The following is a 17,160-nucleotide window of genomic DNA, read 5'->3' as shown; positions in this document are numbered from 1 at the left end:
ATTTTATTTCTATAGAAAATTTTCTCAAAATTGTATTTCTATAGAAAATTTTCTCAAAATTTTATTTCTATATAAAATTTTCTCAAAATTTTATTTCTATAGAAAATGTTGTCAAAATTTTATTTCTATAGAAAATGTTGTCAAAATTTTATTTCTATAGAAAATGTTGTCAAAATTTTATTTCGATAGAAAATTTTGTCAAAATTTTATTTCTATAGAAAATGTTCTCAGCATTTTATTTCTATAGAAAATTTTCTCGACATCTTATTTCTATAGAAAATGTTGTCAAAATTTTATTTCTATAGAAAATGTTGTCAAAATTTTATTTCTATAGAAAATTTTCACAAAATTTTATTTGCATAGAAAATTTTGTCAATATTTTATTTCTATAGAAAATTTGGTCCAAATTTTATTTCTATAGAAAATTTTCTCAAAATTTTAATTCTATAGAAAATTTTTTCAAAATGTTATTTCTATAGAAATTTTTTTTCAAAATTTTATTTCTATAGAAAATTTTGTCAAAATTTTATTTCTATAGAAAATTTTGTCAAAATTTTATTTCTATAGAAAATTTTCACAAAATTTTATTTCTATAGAAAATTTTGTCAATATTTTATTCCAATAGAAAATTTTCACAAAATTTTATTCCTATAAAAAATTTTCACAAAATTTTATTTCTATAGAAAATTTTCTCAAAATTTTAATTCTATAGAAAATTTTGTCAAAATTTTATGTCTATAGAAAATTTTGTCAAAATTTTATTTCTATAGAAAATTTTGTCAAAATTTTATTTCTATAGAAAATGTTGTCAAAATTTTATTTCTATAGAAAATGTTGTCAAAATTTTATTTCTATAGAAAATTTTCTCAAAATTTTATTTCTATAGAAAATTTTCTCAAAATTGTATTTCTATAGAAAATTTTCTCAAAATTGTATTTCTATAGAAAATTTTCTCAAAATTTTATTTCTATATAAAATTTCGTCAAAATTTTATTTCTATAGAAAATTTCGTCAAAATTTTATTTCTATAGAAAATGTTGTCAAAATTTTATTTCTTTAGAAAATGTTGTCAAAATTTTATTTCTATAGAAAATGTTGTCAAAATTTTATTTGTATAGAAAATTTTCTCAAAATTTTATTTCTATAGAAAATTTTCTCAAAATTTTATTTCTATAGAAAATTTTCTCAAAGTTTTATTTCTATAGAAAATTTTATCAATATTTTATTTCTATAGAAAATGTTGTCAAAATTTTATTTCTATAGAAAATTTTGTCAAAATTTTATTTCTATTGAAAATTTTGTCAAAATTTTATGTCTATAGAAAATTTTGTCAAAATTTGATTTCTATAGAATATGTCAAAATTGTATTTCTATAGAAAATTTTGTCAAAATTGTATTTCTATAGAAAATTTTCTCAAAATTTTATTTCTATAGAAAATTTTCTCAACATTTTATTTCTGTAAAAAAATTTCTATTTATGAATTACCTCTTAGTTGGAGAGAAATATTTTGCAGGCGCATTTACAAATGCAGATTCCCTTAATGTCGTTTTCCATCTAATGCCTTTATATATATTTGGTACTTGATGATAATATATGCCTTCTCACAAAAATGGAAAAATTGGTCCATATTGGTCATATCATACACCCTCAAAAAAAATCGCTTCTTTAACATATGTTCCAAACATATTTTGCAGGAAGCACATATATTATTGGATACTGCCGAAACATTAATATGTTTGTTTTATGTGAACATATCATATGTTTGGAAGCATTTTGAGCCCAAAAATATCATATGCTTGGAAGAATGTTTCCCAAAGACGATTGTGCTCATTGCCTAACATACTCGTAATTTTCACTTCCTCGAAATATTTTAGTTCTTGGCACCTGTTTCTGTAATACAAATAATGTTAAAGAAATTATTCACTTTTATAAATTTTTTAAATTTTACCTTTCGCCTGCACGGAGAATCGAACCGAGGACTATACAGTTTGTAAGCCAACAAACTACCCACTGGACTACGTAGCTGTTATAGTCACCAGTAGATAATTATCGTTATAAGTTACACTTATATAGCATAGTTTGCAGCGCCCACGAGCCCATGCAAACATAACATTATTTAACAGAAACATACATTTGTTTGCCACGTGGACTCTCCCGTCAACTCTCCCGGTTTCCATCTCTATTTCTTTCTCTATACTCTCTCTGTCGCTTTGAATAAAATATCACAACATATGTATGTTTAGTCGAAATATGTAAATTTATATATGTTTGCATTCACACATATGATTTTTATGAAACATTCATGCCCCAAACATAATATATTCTAACATATTAACATAGATGTCCCAAACATTTAGTGTTAGTTTAGGAACATTCCTTGTTTGCACTTAAATATATTGTGTTTTAAAATTGTGCCCGAAACACATTTTGTTTATATCGGAACATATGAAAAACATATTTTTCTAAGAGTGTATATATAGCCACCATATAAACGGACCCCCAAGACTTGGCTCCTAAAACCTCATGGAGGAACAAATTTCATTCAAAAATGAAAATTGGCTCTAATCTTAATGATTTAAATTTATCCATATGGACTAGAATTTAATCTATTAATTTTGTAATCAAAACAAAATTCAACAACTAAAATTATTAGAATAAATTAAAGGTTTAATTGGCGTCGGTGTTTATACGATTGAAGTAATTTGTATAAGAAATAATTGGATCAATAATTTTGTTAATTGAAACCAAAGAATATAACCGAACCTAACCTACTACTGATTAAGACATTTTTTCCATTTGTGTTTTTATTATTTTCCCACGAATTTGTATAATCCTAAAACCAATCCTTTTGGCAGTGAAATTCAATTTAATTTCCCAATTAATCTCCATTTGAGCATGTATTTGAACATTCTCAAATAGTTTCCTCCCCAACCTATTAGAAGAAAAACTGAAAATGGCAACACTGCTTCTTCCCTATATTCCATAAGACTGGTATGAAAAGCAACGACAACAACAAGAAAATAAAATAGAGATAACACAAAACCACTCTCACCACAGCTATGAGAGGCATATCAAGAATGCCCACACATCAGTTAAATGTGAAATCCCAATACGTCGAGAAAGAGAGAGAGAGAAATTTTAGCCGACGGAAGAAATTTCGAAAAATTAAAGTGTATATTTAAAGGAATTTTACATTAATGTCAAAGAAAACTAAAGGCTATATTAAATAAAACAATTGAAGTGGAGTGTATTAAAAACAAATTGAATATTGTACAGTTTTTGATATTAAATCGTTATTATATTTGATATACTATAAAATCGGTAAAAAGTGATAAATATTACCAATCGTTGTTAAAAATAAAATAAAAAAAAATAAAAAACTCTTAATTTGTTGTTTTGTTTTTTATAGAACAAAAAATAAATTAAAGTTTGCGGAAAGTGATATTTTTGGAAATTTAAATATGATTAATTAAAAATAAATAAATCAAAATCATAACAAATTAAAACCAATATCATTAAAACATTAAATTTGAGGGGGTATGAATTAAAAACTAATCTACATAAAGTTTTTGAAATTAAAGCAAATATGTCAATATTAATAATGTCAAAGAAAATAAAAGGCTATATAATTTCAGTGAATTAAACATAAAACCTAAAGTGGAGTGGATTAAAAACAATAATACATATTGCATTGTTATTTATTTATTAATAAATTACATTAACAATAAAATTATAAATATAATTGTAAGCTATAATAAAATTATAAATATAATTGTAAGGGTCTTAAGCTTGTTCGGAATAAAAAAATTGAATTCTGTGAGACTGAAACATACGAGTTCTGTTTGCGTACTCGATACATTTTGATTACTATCAAAAATTTGTACTGGAAGTCCGTCGTTTACATTTCCCAGTAAAAACTTGCAATTATCAGCTGGTTAATCATCAACAAATCCAATGTTCGATATATTGCACAATTTCACATAGAAGTGCATTAGAAAATGTCAATATATTTCGTTTTAATTGATTTAAAACCGCTGAATTAATGATAAATTCGTGAATGCGTACACTTCTTAACTTTTATTGGAAAATTACCCAAACAAACCTATTGTTGTCCAATTTTCGTAAATGTAAATCCATTCCATTAATAAATAACAGATTTGTTTTATCGCGCGTTCAAAAATGTTTTGATCCTATCAATACGAATTTATTTATTGTATTTTTTTGATGTTAAAAAAATAATACCACATTCAAAACTTTATTTCCCTAATTATTTCTTACATACACGGAAAAAAACATGTCCGGTTCCAAAGATTTTGTACACTAATGATTTTGATATTGATTCCGAATCAAATTTGAATTTATTCTTTTTTTCATCTTTTTCTTCATCATCTTAACATTTTAAATTTTTGAACGCTTTTTTGGTTTGTGGTCAAGATACAAAAACTGGGAGCCACCGTGGTGCAATGGTTAGCATGCCCGCCTTGCATACACAAGGTTGTGGGTTCGATTTCTGCTTCGATCGAACACCAAAAAGTTTTTCAGCGATGGATTATCCCACCTCAGAAATGCTGGTGACATTTCTGAGGGTTTCAAAACTTCTCTAAGTGGTTTCACGGCAATGTGGAACGCCGTTCGGACTCGGCAATAAAAAGGAGGTCCCTTGTCATTGAGCTTAACATGGAATCGGGCAGCACTCAGTGATAAGAGAGAAGTTCACCAATGTGGTATCACAATGGACTGAATAGTCTAAGTGAGCCTGATACATGGGGCTGCCACCTAACCTTATATAAAACAAGTAAGGAAAGTCTAAAGTCGGGCGGGGCCGACTATATTATACCCTGCACCACTTTGTAGATCTAAATTTTCGATACCATATCACATCCGTCAAATGTGTTGGGGCTATATATAAAGGTTTGTCCCAAATACATACATTTAAATATCACTCGATCTGGATAGAATTTGATAGACTTCTACAAAATCTATAGACTCAAAATTAAAGTCGGCTAATGCACTAGTATGGAACACAATGTTAGTAAAAAAAAATATGGGAAAACTTTTAAATCTGAAGCAATTTTAATGAAACTTCGCAAAAGTTTATTTATGATTTATCGCTCGATATATATGTATTAGAAGTTTAGGAAAATTAGAGTCATTTTTGCAACTTTTCGACTAAGCAGTGGCGATTTTACAACGAAACTGTTGGTATTTTGACCATTTTTGTCCAAATCAGAAACACATATATATGGGAGCTATATCTAAATCTGAACCGATTTCAACCAAATTTGGCACGCATACCTACAATGCTAATTCTACTCCCTGTGCAAAATTTCAACAAAATCGGAGTTAAAAATTGGCCTCTGTGGTCATGTGAGTGTAAATCGGGCGAAAGCTATATATGGGAGCTATATCTAAATTTGAACCGATTTCAACCAAATTTAGCATGCATAGCTACAATGCTAATTCAACTCCCTGCGCAAAATTTCAACTAAATCGGAGTTAAAAATTGGCCTCTGTGGTCATATGAGTGTAAATCGGGCGAAAGCTATATATGGGAGCTATATATAAATCTGAACCGATTTCAATCAAATTTGGCACGCATAGCTACAATGCTAAATCTACTCCCTGTGCAAAATTTCAACCAAATTGTGCCAAAACTCTGGCTTTTAGGACCATATTAGTCTATATCGGGCGAAAGATATATATGGGAGCTATATCTAAATCTGAATCGATTTCAACCAAATTTGGCACGCATAGCTACAATGCTAAATCTACTCCCGGTGCAAAATTTCAACCAAATTGGGCCAAAACTCTGGCTTTTAGGACCATATTAGTTTATATCGGGCGAAAGATATATATGGGAGCTATATCTAAATCTGAACCGATTTCAATCAAATTTTGCACACTTGACTATACTACTAATTGTACTCCTAGTGCAAAATTTCAACCAAATTCGGCCAAAAATCTGGCTTCTGGGGCCATATAACTCCATATCGGGCGAAAGATATATGGGAGCTATATCTAAATCTGAACCGATTTCAGTAAAATTTTGCACACTTGACTATACGACTAAGTGTTACGTTTGTACAAAATTTCAAGCAAATCGGTATAAAACTCTGACTGCTGGGTCCATATTAGTGCATATCGGGCGAAAGATATATATGGGAGCTATATCTATATCTGAACCGATTTCTTCCAAAATCAATAGGGTTCTATTCTGACCCAAATTAGGAACATGTGCCAAATTTGAAGGCGATTGGACTTAAATTGCGACCTAGACTTTGATCACAAAAATGTGTTCACAGACAGACGGACGGACGGACAGACGGACAGACGGACATGGTTATATCGACTCAGGGATCCACCCTGAGCATTATTGCCAAAGACACCATGTGTCTATCTCGTCTCCTTCTGGGTGTTACAAACATATGCACTAACTTATAATACCCTGTTCCACAGTGTGGCGCAGGGTATAATAAAAGTTTTAATATTGAATTCCATCTCTTTTGATTCAGATTCAATACCAAGATGGAGATATTTGTATTGATTCTGATGCATTAGAATTGCTACAATTTTTTTATGAAATAGTTACCCAAATATATATATTTCATTTATGCTGTGGCAGATAGTAATTTTTTCATTCATTTTCAAAGGCTTAAAATATCCCTGTCATACTCATTATGATGAATAAGCGAAACGTAAACCATTTGTCACGAAATCCATTCGTATTGCTAAATATATACATTTGTAATATCAATTGAGAGTATACACTTAAACGAAGACTATGTACACTAGAAAAAAAGTACACAAAACAAAATAGTTTTTGTCTTCAATCACGAAATTAATTGATTCAATTAATGTTTAATTGAAATGTCTTCAATCACAAAAATGATAGTATTAATTAAAAAAATTAGTTGAAAATCAATTATATTTTTAATTGAATATTTTTTAAAACTCAATTAAGATTTTAATTGAAAAAAACTTTTTGTGAAATTTTTTTCTGTGTACTATGTTCCAAAGATTTTGATCTTCCCTAGGATTTGATTTTAATTTATAGAGTTTTCATTATATTTTTGCGATAAATTAAAACTATTAACGTACAAATAAATATCAGCTTAAAAATCCAAATTATAACAAGCATTTCAAAATAAAAATGTTTTCTTAAAGATAATCTTTAATATTATTATTTTTTTAAATAAAAAACATATTTTTTTACTTTAGGGAAAAACGTGCCTTACTTCAAGGTAATTTTTTTAATTTAATGAAAAAAGTCTAAAGCAAAAACAAGTAAGTAAAGTCTAAAGTCGGGCGGAGCCGACTATATTATACCCTTCACCACTATGTAGAAAAACATTTGTGTTACCATCTCAACTACTTAAAATTTGCTGGGAGCTATATAAAAGTTTGCATTTCCAGATACAACTACTTTTAATGGAAACAATTTTTTGTACTTCTACAAAAACTCTTGAATTAAAATTTAATATGAAGCGAGAGAAATTTTAATGCAATTGTACAAAAGAGATTTATGATTTTTCAGGCGATACATATGTATTCGAGATATAGGACAATTTGAGTACTATTTAAAATTTTTGCTATTCAGCAGTGGCGATTTTACAATTTAAGTATGTATTTTCTATGAAAGTAAAAGTAAAATAAAGTTTTACTTAATATACGTTATTAATGTGCAAAAGTGCAAATGAAATGAGAAATAATCTGAAAGATGTTTTGTTACAATTCAGTTTAAAAAAAATAGACAATATTTGCTATATCAGCAAACATTATATGTTTCAGCAGGCTTTTCTGCTGTGTCTACTAACACATTTATTTGGGTGTATAATTTTCGTGATTGAAGCAATTTCAATTAATTGAATCAAATAAATTCGTCATTGAATTAGAAAAATATTTTTTTCTGTGTAGTATTTTTCTTCTATTTTTAAAGCCTTTTTTATATCCTCCACCATAGGATGGGGCTATATTAACTTTGTCATTCCGTTTGTAACACATCGAAATATTGCTCTAAGACCCCATAAAGTATATATATATTCTGGATCGGTCTAACAACCATGCAAAAATTGGTCCACATCGGTCCATAATTATATATAGCCCTCATATAAACCGATCCCCAGATTTGGCTTGCGGAGCCTCAAAGAGAATCAAATTTCATACGACCCGGCTGAAATTTGGTACATGGTGTTGGTATATGGTTTCTAACAACCGTGCAAAAATTGGTCCACATCGGTACATAATTATATATAGCCCCCATATAAACCGATCCCCAGATTTGGCTGGCGGAGCCTCAAAGAAAATCAAATTTCATCCGATCAGACTGAAATTTGGTACATGATGTTGGTATATGGTCTCTAACAACCTTGCAAAAATTGGTCTACATCGGTCCATAATTATATATAGCGCCCATATAAACCGATCCCCAGATTTGGGTGGCGGAGCCTCAAAGAGAAACAAATTTCATCCGATCCGCCTGAAACTTGGTGCATGATGTTGGCATGTGGTCTCTAACAACCATGCAAAAATTGGTCCACATCGGTTCATAATTATATATAGCCCCCATATAAACCGATCCCCAGATTTGGCTTGCAAAGTCTCCAAGAGAAGCAAATTTCATCCAATCTGGTTGTAATTTGGAACATGGTGTTAGTATATGATCTTTAACAACCGTGCCACAATTGGTCCATATCGGTGCATAATTATATATAGCCCCCATATAAAACGTTCTCCAGATTTGACTTCCGGAGCCTCTTGGAGGAGCAAAATTCATCCGATCCGGTTCAAATTAGGAACGTGGTGTTAGTATATGGTCGCTAACAACCATACCAAAATTGGTCCATATCTGTTCATAATCATGGTTGCCACTCGAGCCAAAATAATCTACCAAGATTTTATTTCTATAGAAAATTTTGTCAAAAGTTTATTTCTATAGAAAATTTTGTTAAAACTTTATTTCTGTAGAAATTTTTGTCAAAATTTTCTTTCTATAGAAAATTTTGTCAAAATTTTTATTTCTATAGAAAATTTTGTGAAAATTTTATTTCTATAGAAAATTTTGTTAAAATTTTTTTTTTTAAGAAAATTTTGTTAAAATTTTATTTTTGTAGAAAATTTTGTCGAAATTTTATTTTTGTAGAAAATTTTGTCGAAATTTTATGTCTACTCTGTCAAACTGAATTATATACGTATTGGATCGATCTTTTTTGATTTAATATATACCACGTATGGACTTACATACAATTTAGAAGATGGTGTTAGGAGGTTTTAAGATACCTTGCCATCGGCAAGCGTTACCGCAACTTAAGTAATTCGATTGTGGATGGCAGTGTTTAGAAGAAGTTTCTACGCAATCCATGATGGAGGGTACATAAGCTTCGGCCTGGCCGAACTTACGGCCGTATATACTTGTTTGATTTAATATAACCACGTATGGACTTACATACAATTTAGAAGACGGTGTTAGGAGGTTTTAAGATACCTTGCCATCGGCAAGCGCTACCACAACTTAAGTAATTCGATTGTGGATCACAGTGTTTAGAAGATTTTTCTACGCAATCCATGGTGGAGGGTACATAAGCTTCGGCCTGGCCGAACTTACGGCCGTACATACTTGTTTTTGTTCTTGCCACTAATGAAATTCTCTAATTATTTTATTTTTCTTTATTTCGCCATAGGTAGCATAGCAGTCTAATTTATCCAAATATTTACATTACGTCAGTCAAATACGCCATCACATTATGTCTTTGCGCAAAACTAAAAGATTGGCGAAATTTTATCCCTTTGTGGATGAAACCTATAGAGAGATTCGAAACTATGTATTGGATAAAGATGAAATTGATAGTGAAATTTTGACAAAAATTATTAATAAATATCGGAGGTAAAATATTTAATATATTGTGAAAATTTTTAAAAACTTATTTTATTTTCATTTGTTTTTTTTTCCTAGAGGATGCTATGAAATTTACAACGATGTCTTGGAATGCATCCAAACAAGTCAAATGTTGGCAGAAAGTATAGCTCGAGTTTTGGATTTATTGAAAGACATGAGTTTGAAATGTGGTTATGAGGTAAGTTTGTAGTTTATTTATTTTTTTAACGAGGATGGATACAGGGCCCAGATATCGAACGAAGCAGATTTTTGCTTTCGAGTTTTCCAACGAAATTTATTATTATTATTATTTTCGGGTCAGATTCAAAACAAACAAGTATATACGGCCGTAAGTTCGGCCAGGCCGAATCTTATGTACCTTCCACCATGGATTGCGTAGAAACTTCTACGAAAGACTGTCATCCACAATCGAATTACTTGGATGAATTTTGCTTCTCCAAAAGGCACCAGAGGTCAAATCTGGGGATCGGTTTATATGGGGCTATATATAATTATGGACTGATATGAACCAATTCCTGCATGGTTGTTGGATAACATATACTAACATCACGTACCAAATTTCAACTGAATCAGATGAATTTTGGTCTTCCAAGAGGCTCCGGAGGTCAAATCTGGTGATCGGTTTATATGGGGGCTATATATAATTATGTACCGATATGGACCATTTTTTGCATGGTCATTAAAGACCATATACTAACACCATGTACCAAATTTCAGCCGGATCGGATGAAATTTGCTTCTCTTAGAGGCTCCGCAAGCCAAATCGGGTTATCGGTTTATATGGGGGTTATATATAATTATTGACCGATGTGGACCAATTTTTGCATGGTTGTCAGAGACCATATACTTACACCATGTACCAAATTTCAGCCGGATTGGATGAAATTTGCTTCTCTTAGAGGCTCCGCAAGCCAAATTTGGGGGTCCGTTTATATGGGGGCTATACGTAAAAGTGGACACATATGGCCCATTTGCAATACCATCCGACCTACATCAATAACAACTACTTGTGCCAAGTTTCAAGTCGATAGCTTGTTTCGTTCGGAAGTTCGGAAGTGTGATTTCAACAGACGGACGGAAATGCTCAGATCGACTCAGAATTTCACCACGACCCAGAATATATATACTTTATGGGGTCTTAGAGCAATATTTCGATGTGTTACAAACGGAATGACAAAGTTAATATACCCCCATCCTATGGTGGAGGGTATAAAAATCATGGGATTTCAGGACGCGATGAATGCTATCTCTAATTTAAAATATTAGCAATCCACACTGTGTGAACGTATGATCGCATCTGGCACGATTAGTTGACTCCGTTGAAAAATAAAAAAAACGGTCTCCGACAGTGCGGGAGAGAAAATTATTAAACGGTTTGGTCAAATATAAAGAACAAATTAGCGCGGCATGTTATGCGCTTTACAGACTATCAGTTATTCCGGACGGAATGTCGGCGTTTGTAAAGAATCTTAAGCGGACCTTAGACGGTCGGATAAACACTCCGACAGAGGTTCGTCTATTTGTTGTGTGTTCGTTGAAGTTTTCCCCTTACACTGCACGAACAAATGTGATGACAACATGAAAAAATAAGAAGAAGCATAAACAAACAATGAAGTTGTATGAAGATTTATGGGTGAAACCATTTTTTACTGAAAAAATGGAAGAAAATAATAAAAAAATCTTGGTTTATGTGTCAAAACAATGATTCCTGAAGTAATCCACATTTAATACATTACAAATTACTTGATGAATTTCAAAATACTTGTCGCCTGGTTTTCCATTGATTGGAAGTGGAATTTTTCCACGTTTTTGCCACAATACTGGTTTAGATTTATATATTTCTTTAATTTTCAACCAGAATTGGCGATCCATCATTAATTCCATTGCAGAAATGCCTGTTTTTAATGTAAAAATAAATTTGTCTTTGATAATGTTTGTCGAACATCCCCTTACACTCAATGATTTGTACCACCCAACCAGAAAAAATCAAAGTTGTTTTGATTTTATGCCAACACGTCCCCGCGACAGCCGAACACGACCTTATACTATCGGATTTGTCGCCACAACGTGTTGTGTTGCAGGGTTTATCCGACCGTATAATGCGCTTTACAGATTATCAGTTATTCCGGACGACAGTGCTTGTGTCGAACATATCCCATATATTGTGCACATTATAAGTTAAGTCCGAAGGCATAATCGATACTGCTGCATGTTTGTGGGATCGATAACACATTTACCGATTATTTAGTCATCGCCGACAAGTCGTATCGATCCGACACACTGCAAGATTCCTTACAAACACCGACATTCCGTCCGGAATAACTGATAGTCTGTAAAGCGCATAAGGTGCCCTTTACAGTGTGTCGGATCGATACGATTTGTCGGCGATGACTAAATAATCGGTAAATGTGTTATCGATCCCATAAACATGCAGCAGTATCGATTATGCCTTCGGACTTAACTTATAATGTGCACAATATATGGGATATGTTCGACACGAGCACTGTCGTCCGGAATAACTGATAGTCTGTAAAGCGCATTACGGGATTTCAGGACGTGATTAATCCCGAATGCCATCCCTAATTTCATGCATCCACACTGTGTGAACGTTGACTCTGTTGCGATTAGTTGACGCCGTTGAAAAATAATACAACGACCTCGGATAGTGAGTGAGAGAAAATTATTAAAAACGGCTTGGTCAAATATAAACAACAAATTAGCAGCATGTCGCATTCCTTTGCCTCAGATTTTAAACCGTGCGTGGAATTAAATATGTACACAGCTTTTTTCGAATGGTCTCACCGATCTCAATGATTAATTGGAATATTGAAAGCTAGTGAAAAGGAAATGGTGGTAATTATTCCTAGAAAATAATTCCTAGAATAAATTCCTTCCTGGAAATATCGTCATTAGTTACCTTATCCCATAAAATCCTTAGTACCGAATGGGTCTAGTAAAAAGCATACTGCGTGCGGTATCACAAAGGACTGAATAGCATTGCACTATGGGCGAAATCATGATTTTAGCGGGAAAAAATACTTCCCATCAAGTTAGCTTTACAAAATTTGGTGAGTAGATTTGTAGTTATAAAAAAATGGGTTTTAGAAAAAATTTGCCACGACGCCTTTTTTAAAGCAATGGCTATAAATACCTCGAAAATGGTGTTATTTGTTTTTGCATACTTTAACAAAGTTGTAGCTCTGCTGAAATTAAATCGTAAAAATTTCACTTTCATGCTCAAAACCCCAAAAATGTCAAAAAAAATTACAATTTTTCACCTACTTTTTAGGTTTTCCGACTTCAGCAACTATTGAAAATTTTACCGAACAATCAAGGCAAATGTAGCCTATATAAGTTGTGTTCCTTTACCCCAAAAACCCAAAAAAATAGTAAAAGTAGTAAATAATTTTAAGAGCAAAATTTCAAAATACATGTCCCTTTTAAATTATTTTACTTCAAGTTACTCGACAAATTCTATCGAGTAAAATTGGTAGATGCCATGACAAAAATAATTATTTCTTTGCAATTTTTACAAACCACAGTAGTTCCAATTCGCTTTTTTTTTGGGAAATATTTCTGTAACTTTTGAATGGATTAAGAATGGAATGGAATGTGTTAAAGCTGAGATGTTTTCCTCCTACAGGTTTGTAGCTCCCTAGTGGGTTCATGGCCTATAGACGTTGGAAGTTGGCCAGCCAGCTCGGATATATGAAATTTTATTTTACTTGGCAAATGCGCAATTATGAACTGATTTTCAAGATTTTTGCTTTGTTGGATAGATCTTATAAACCTCAATGAAAAGATTGCCAGTGTGTGCGAATAGATCTAATATTTGCGAGATATGGGCATTAAAATTTTTTTGTGCAAAATTTGAACAAAGTGGGGTCAGTATTTTGAATCAAGATGGACAGTTTTAAGATCGATTATAAAATTCTACATATTCTAAAGGATTTTGTACTTTAGATTAAACGTGTAGACTCCACAATTTGGAATTTCCAAACAACACTGAACCAATACCACTTGTTTCAAAAAAAAAAAGTACCAAAACATTGACCGACTCACACCAAATTCGGCACAGATATTAATGGGCCGAAAGTACCTATACGTTTTGAATTTCATGCAAATCGGATAAAAGTTTTAATGTCTATGTGCTGCTGGGGGTCGGTTTATATGGGGGCAAAATCGAAATTTTAGGCCGATGTAACCCATCTTCGAACTTGACCTGTTTGTAGACAAAATATGTGTCTGCCAACATTTCAGCTCTATAGGTTCATTATAGTCTTCTAATTTCTCCCTGATCAAGACTATATATACTTGCTATAGTCATAAATCGTTATTTGTATGTGTTACGAACGGAATGGCAAACCCCCATATAAGATACGGATAATATGCGCTTTTACTGTACTTATATGGCGCAGAAGCAGAGTTTTATTTTGATTTCAAATTTACACAAGGAGTACTATTAATGATACAGTAAAAACCATAGCTCCTTTCCATCACAATAAGGATTTCAAAGTTTCCTGCAAAAAATCGGCCATTTGTCAAAATAATTGCTATATAGAAGTATTTAACTTACCTGATTCCATTTTTTGTAAATATTTATTGAAATTACAATACTTCTTTTGTTTTTTTTTTTATATGACATTTTTGCTATATTTTCGTTCCTGTTCATTTAACAAATTTTGAACTGTGAGAGGATTTTCAATATTTCTCTCTTTTACTACTTTTTACTACGAGTAAAGTAAAGGAACACAACTATAATTATTAACTTTCTAGTACACACAAAGTTCATACGACTACTCTTTAATAATCCAAGCATTTTAAAACGTTTAGTGACTTTCAGTGTACGAAAACAAACGAAACGATTGAGGTACGTATCATTTAAAGTCACAAACTTTTCAATTTTCGTCAATCGTTTTGTACGTAGTCACAAACAAAACAACAAATATTTCAAAAGCAAAAGAGACGAAACGGAACGATTGCTTTAATGCTCTTTGGATTTGTGTCGTTTTGTTGTTTCGTTCGATAACGAAACGGCAATAAAACGTTTGCAAACGTTTGCTGAGCGAAACGATGACAACAGCGGGACATAACCAATACGTGAAATCAGTGTACTCCGTGTCTTCGTACGATCATGCCGCGTCCAAAAAATGATATATTACGACAACTATTTGAGTATGACAATCAAAATAAAACATTTAAATGTAACAATGAAGACTGCCATAAAACTTTATGTGGGCATGTCGGTAATTTGGAGCGTCATCTTAAAAATACGCACCCTGATAAGAATGTGAACAGAAATTCTTTAAAAGTTACATGTACGGGAGCTATATCAAAATCATGTATGGAGCTACATCAAAATCTGAACCGATTTCAACCAAAATAAGCATACATATCCAGAACCTTAATTCTACTCCCTATGCAAAGTTTCAAGTAAATAGGGGTAAAACGTCTAAATCGGTCGAAAGATATATTCGGGAGATATATCAAAATCTGAACCGACTTAAACAAAACTTAGCAAGCGTAGTTAGAATGTTAATTTTACTCCCTCTGCAAAATTTCACGTAAATCAGAGTAAAACTTTTGCCTCTGTAGCCATACTAATTCAAATTGGGCGAATTCTATATATGGGAGTTATATCTAAATCTGAACCGATTTAAGTAAAATTTACCACACTTGACTACACTACTAATTGTATTCCTAGTGCAACATTTCAAGCAAATTAGAATAACATTTTGACTTCTGGGGCCATATAAGTCCATATCGGGCGAAAGATATATATGGGAGCTATATCTAAATCGGAACTATTAACCGTACGCTCTGTGTAAAATTTGAAGCAAATCAGGGCAAGACTCTGGCTTTTGATGCTACATAAGTGCAAATCGGACGAAAGATATATATGGGAGCTATATCTAAATATGAACCGATTTTTTTTCAAAATCAATAGCGATTGTTTTTGAGCCAAAGTGAAATTCTGTGCCAAATTTGAGAACGACCCGACTTAAATTGCGAGCTGTACTTTGCACACAAAATTACATATACAGTCAGACGGACGGATATACAGACGGACATCGCTAAATCGACTCAGAATTTCATTCTAAGACGATCGGTATACTAAACGATTGGTTTCAGACTTTTCTGAGACCAATCGTTACCAAAGCGTTACATACAAATGCACAAACTTATTATACCCTATGCCACAGTAGTGGTGAGGGGTATAAAAATAAAATTCAAGATTTGTCTTCTTGTAAGGACTTAACGAATGAGCAAACGTTTGCGAAACGTTTGCATTTAATGTGTACCGTTTTGTTTCCTATATTTTACTAAGCACCACAGTACTTTTCAGTTTAGGTTTGGTTTCCACTCACGAACAAAAACAATACAAAACGAAAGGCAAGTGCCGTTATGTCAGGTTTTCGTTTTGTTTCGTTTTGGACATGTGGATTGTACGAAACGAAACAATTGGAAACGTTTTGTTTTGTTTGTTTTCGTACGCTGGTGACTTTCCGAATAAATTGATGTTTTTATTTTTTTGTTTTTAATTGTGGTATGTGTAGGTTCTTGTAAACAAGAAATATATGAACCAGAGCTATCCATACTTCTGAGATGCATATGAAGTATATTGAGCACTCTTGAATCCTTTGAAACCCTCAGAAATGTCACCAGCATTACTGAGGTGGGATAATCCACCTCTGAAAAACTTTTTGGTGTTCGGTCGTAGCAGGAATCGAACCCACGATCTTGTGTATGCAAGGCGGGCATGCTAACCATTGCACCACGGTGGCTGCGTGGCTGCCGGATACCATTTATATTTTGTGAAAAATATTTCACTATTTTCCATGCAATGATGACGAGACGAGAAACCAATTAAGATTGGGTGTAAATGTTTTAGAAGCCAATATTAAAATATTAAAGGTCCTTGCGAGAAAATGCTCTTCTCTCTTTCGTGCGGGAAATGCATTTCATCACCATTTCCACTGTCATTTGATTTTGGCTTTTCGACATGAAGACCCAAAACTTTTTATTTTGTGTGTGTTTATTTGCTGCCAAGACTACGCATGCAAAGGATTTATTCATATCTCAAACCGTCAGACATCAATATGTAATTCCTATATTATAATTCGAATAATTTCTCTTAATTTCCAACAATAACTCAAAGATTTCAAGATTTTTAAACCTGAGTGTTTCTGAAAAAATATCATTCATTCATCCATTATCAGTCAAATGCAGACAGTTTTACCATGGCATAAAACTGGAAATTTCTACA

The 17,160-nt window shown here is 32.1% G+C and overlaps 1 protein-coding gene across 6 annotated transcripts in view; it reads left to right on the top strand.

Moving 5' to 3' along the window:
* Window positions 1-17,160, top strand: part of LOC142236651 (uncharacterized) — a 117,286-nt gene that overhangs the window by 71,612 nt on the left and 28,514 nt on the right. For 2 of the 6 annotated variants that reach the window (XM_075307885.1, XM_075307883.1), the window contains exons 2-3: window positions 9,679-9,881; window positions 9,951-10,071. In XM_075307885.1, coding sequence (XP_075164000.1) covers window positions 9,742-9,881; window positions 9,951-10,071 — 261 coding nt within the window. In that variant the 5' untranslated portion in view covers window positions 9,679-9,741. The other 4 variants (XM_075307884.1, XM_075307888.1, XM_075307886.1 and 1 more) reach the window with 4 other exon arrangements.

This window comes from Haematobia irritans, chromosome 4 (assembly GCF_050003625.1).
Source record: "Haematobia irritans isolate KBUSLIRL chromosome 4, ASM5000362v1, whole genome shotgun sequence".
Taxonomy (NCBI): domain Eukaryota; kingdom Metazoa; phylum Arthropoda; class Insecta; order Diptera; family Muscidae; genus Haematobia; species Haematobia irritans.
The sequence above is the reverse complement of the archived record's forward strand: the minus strand, read 5'-3'. Positions and strand labels throughout refer to the sequence as shown.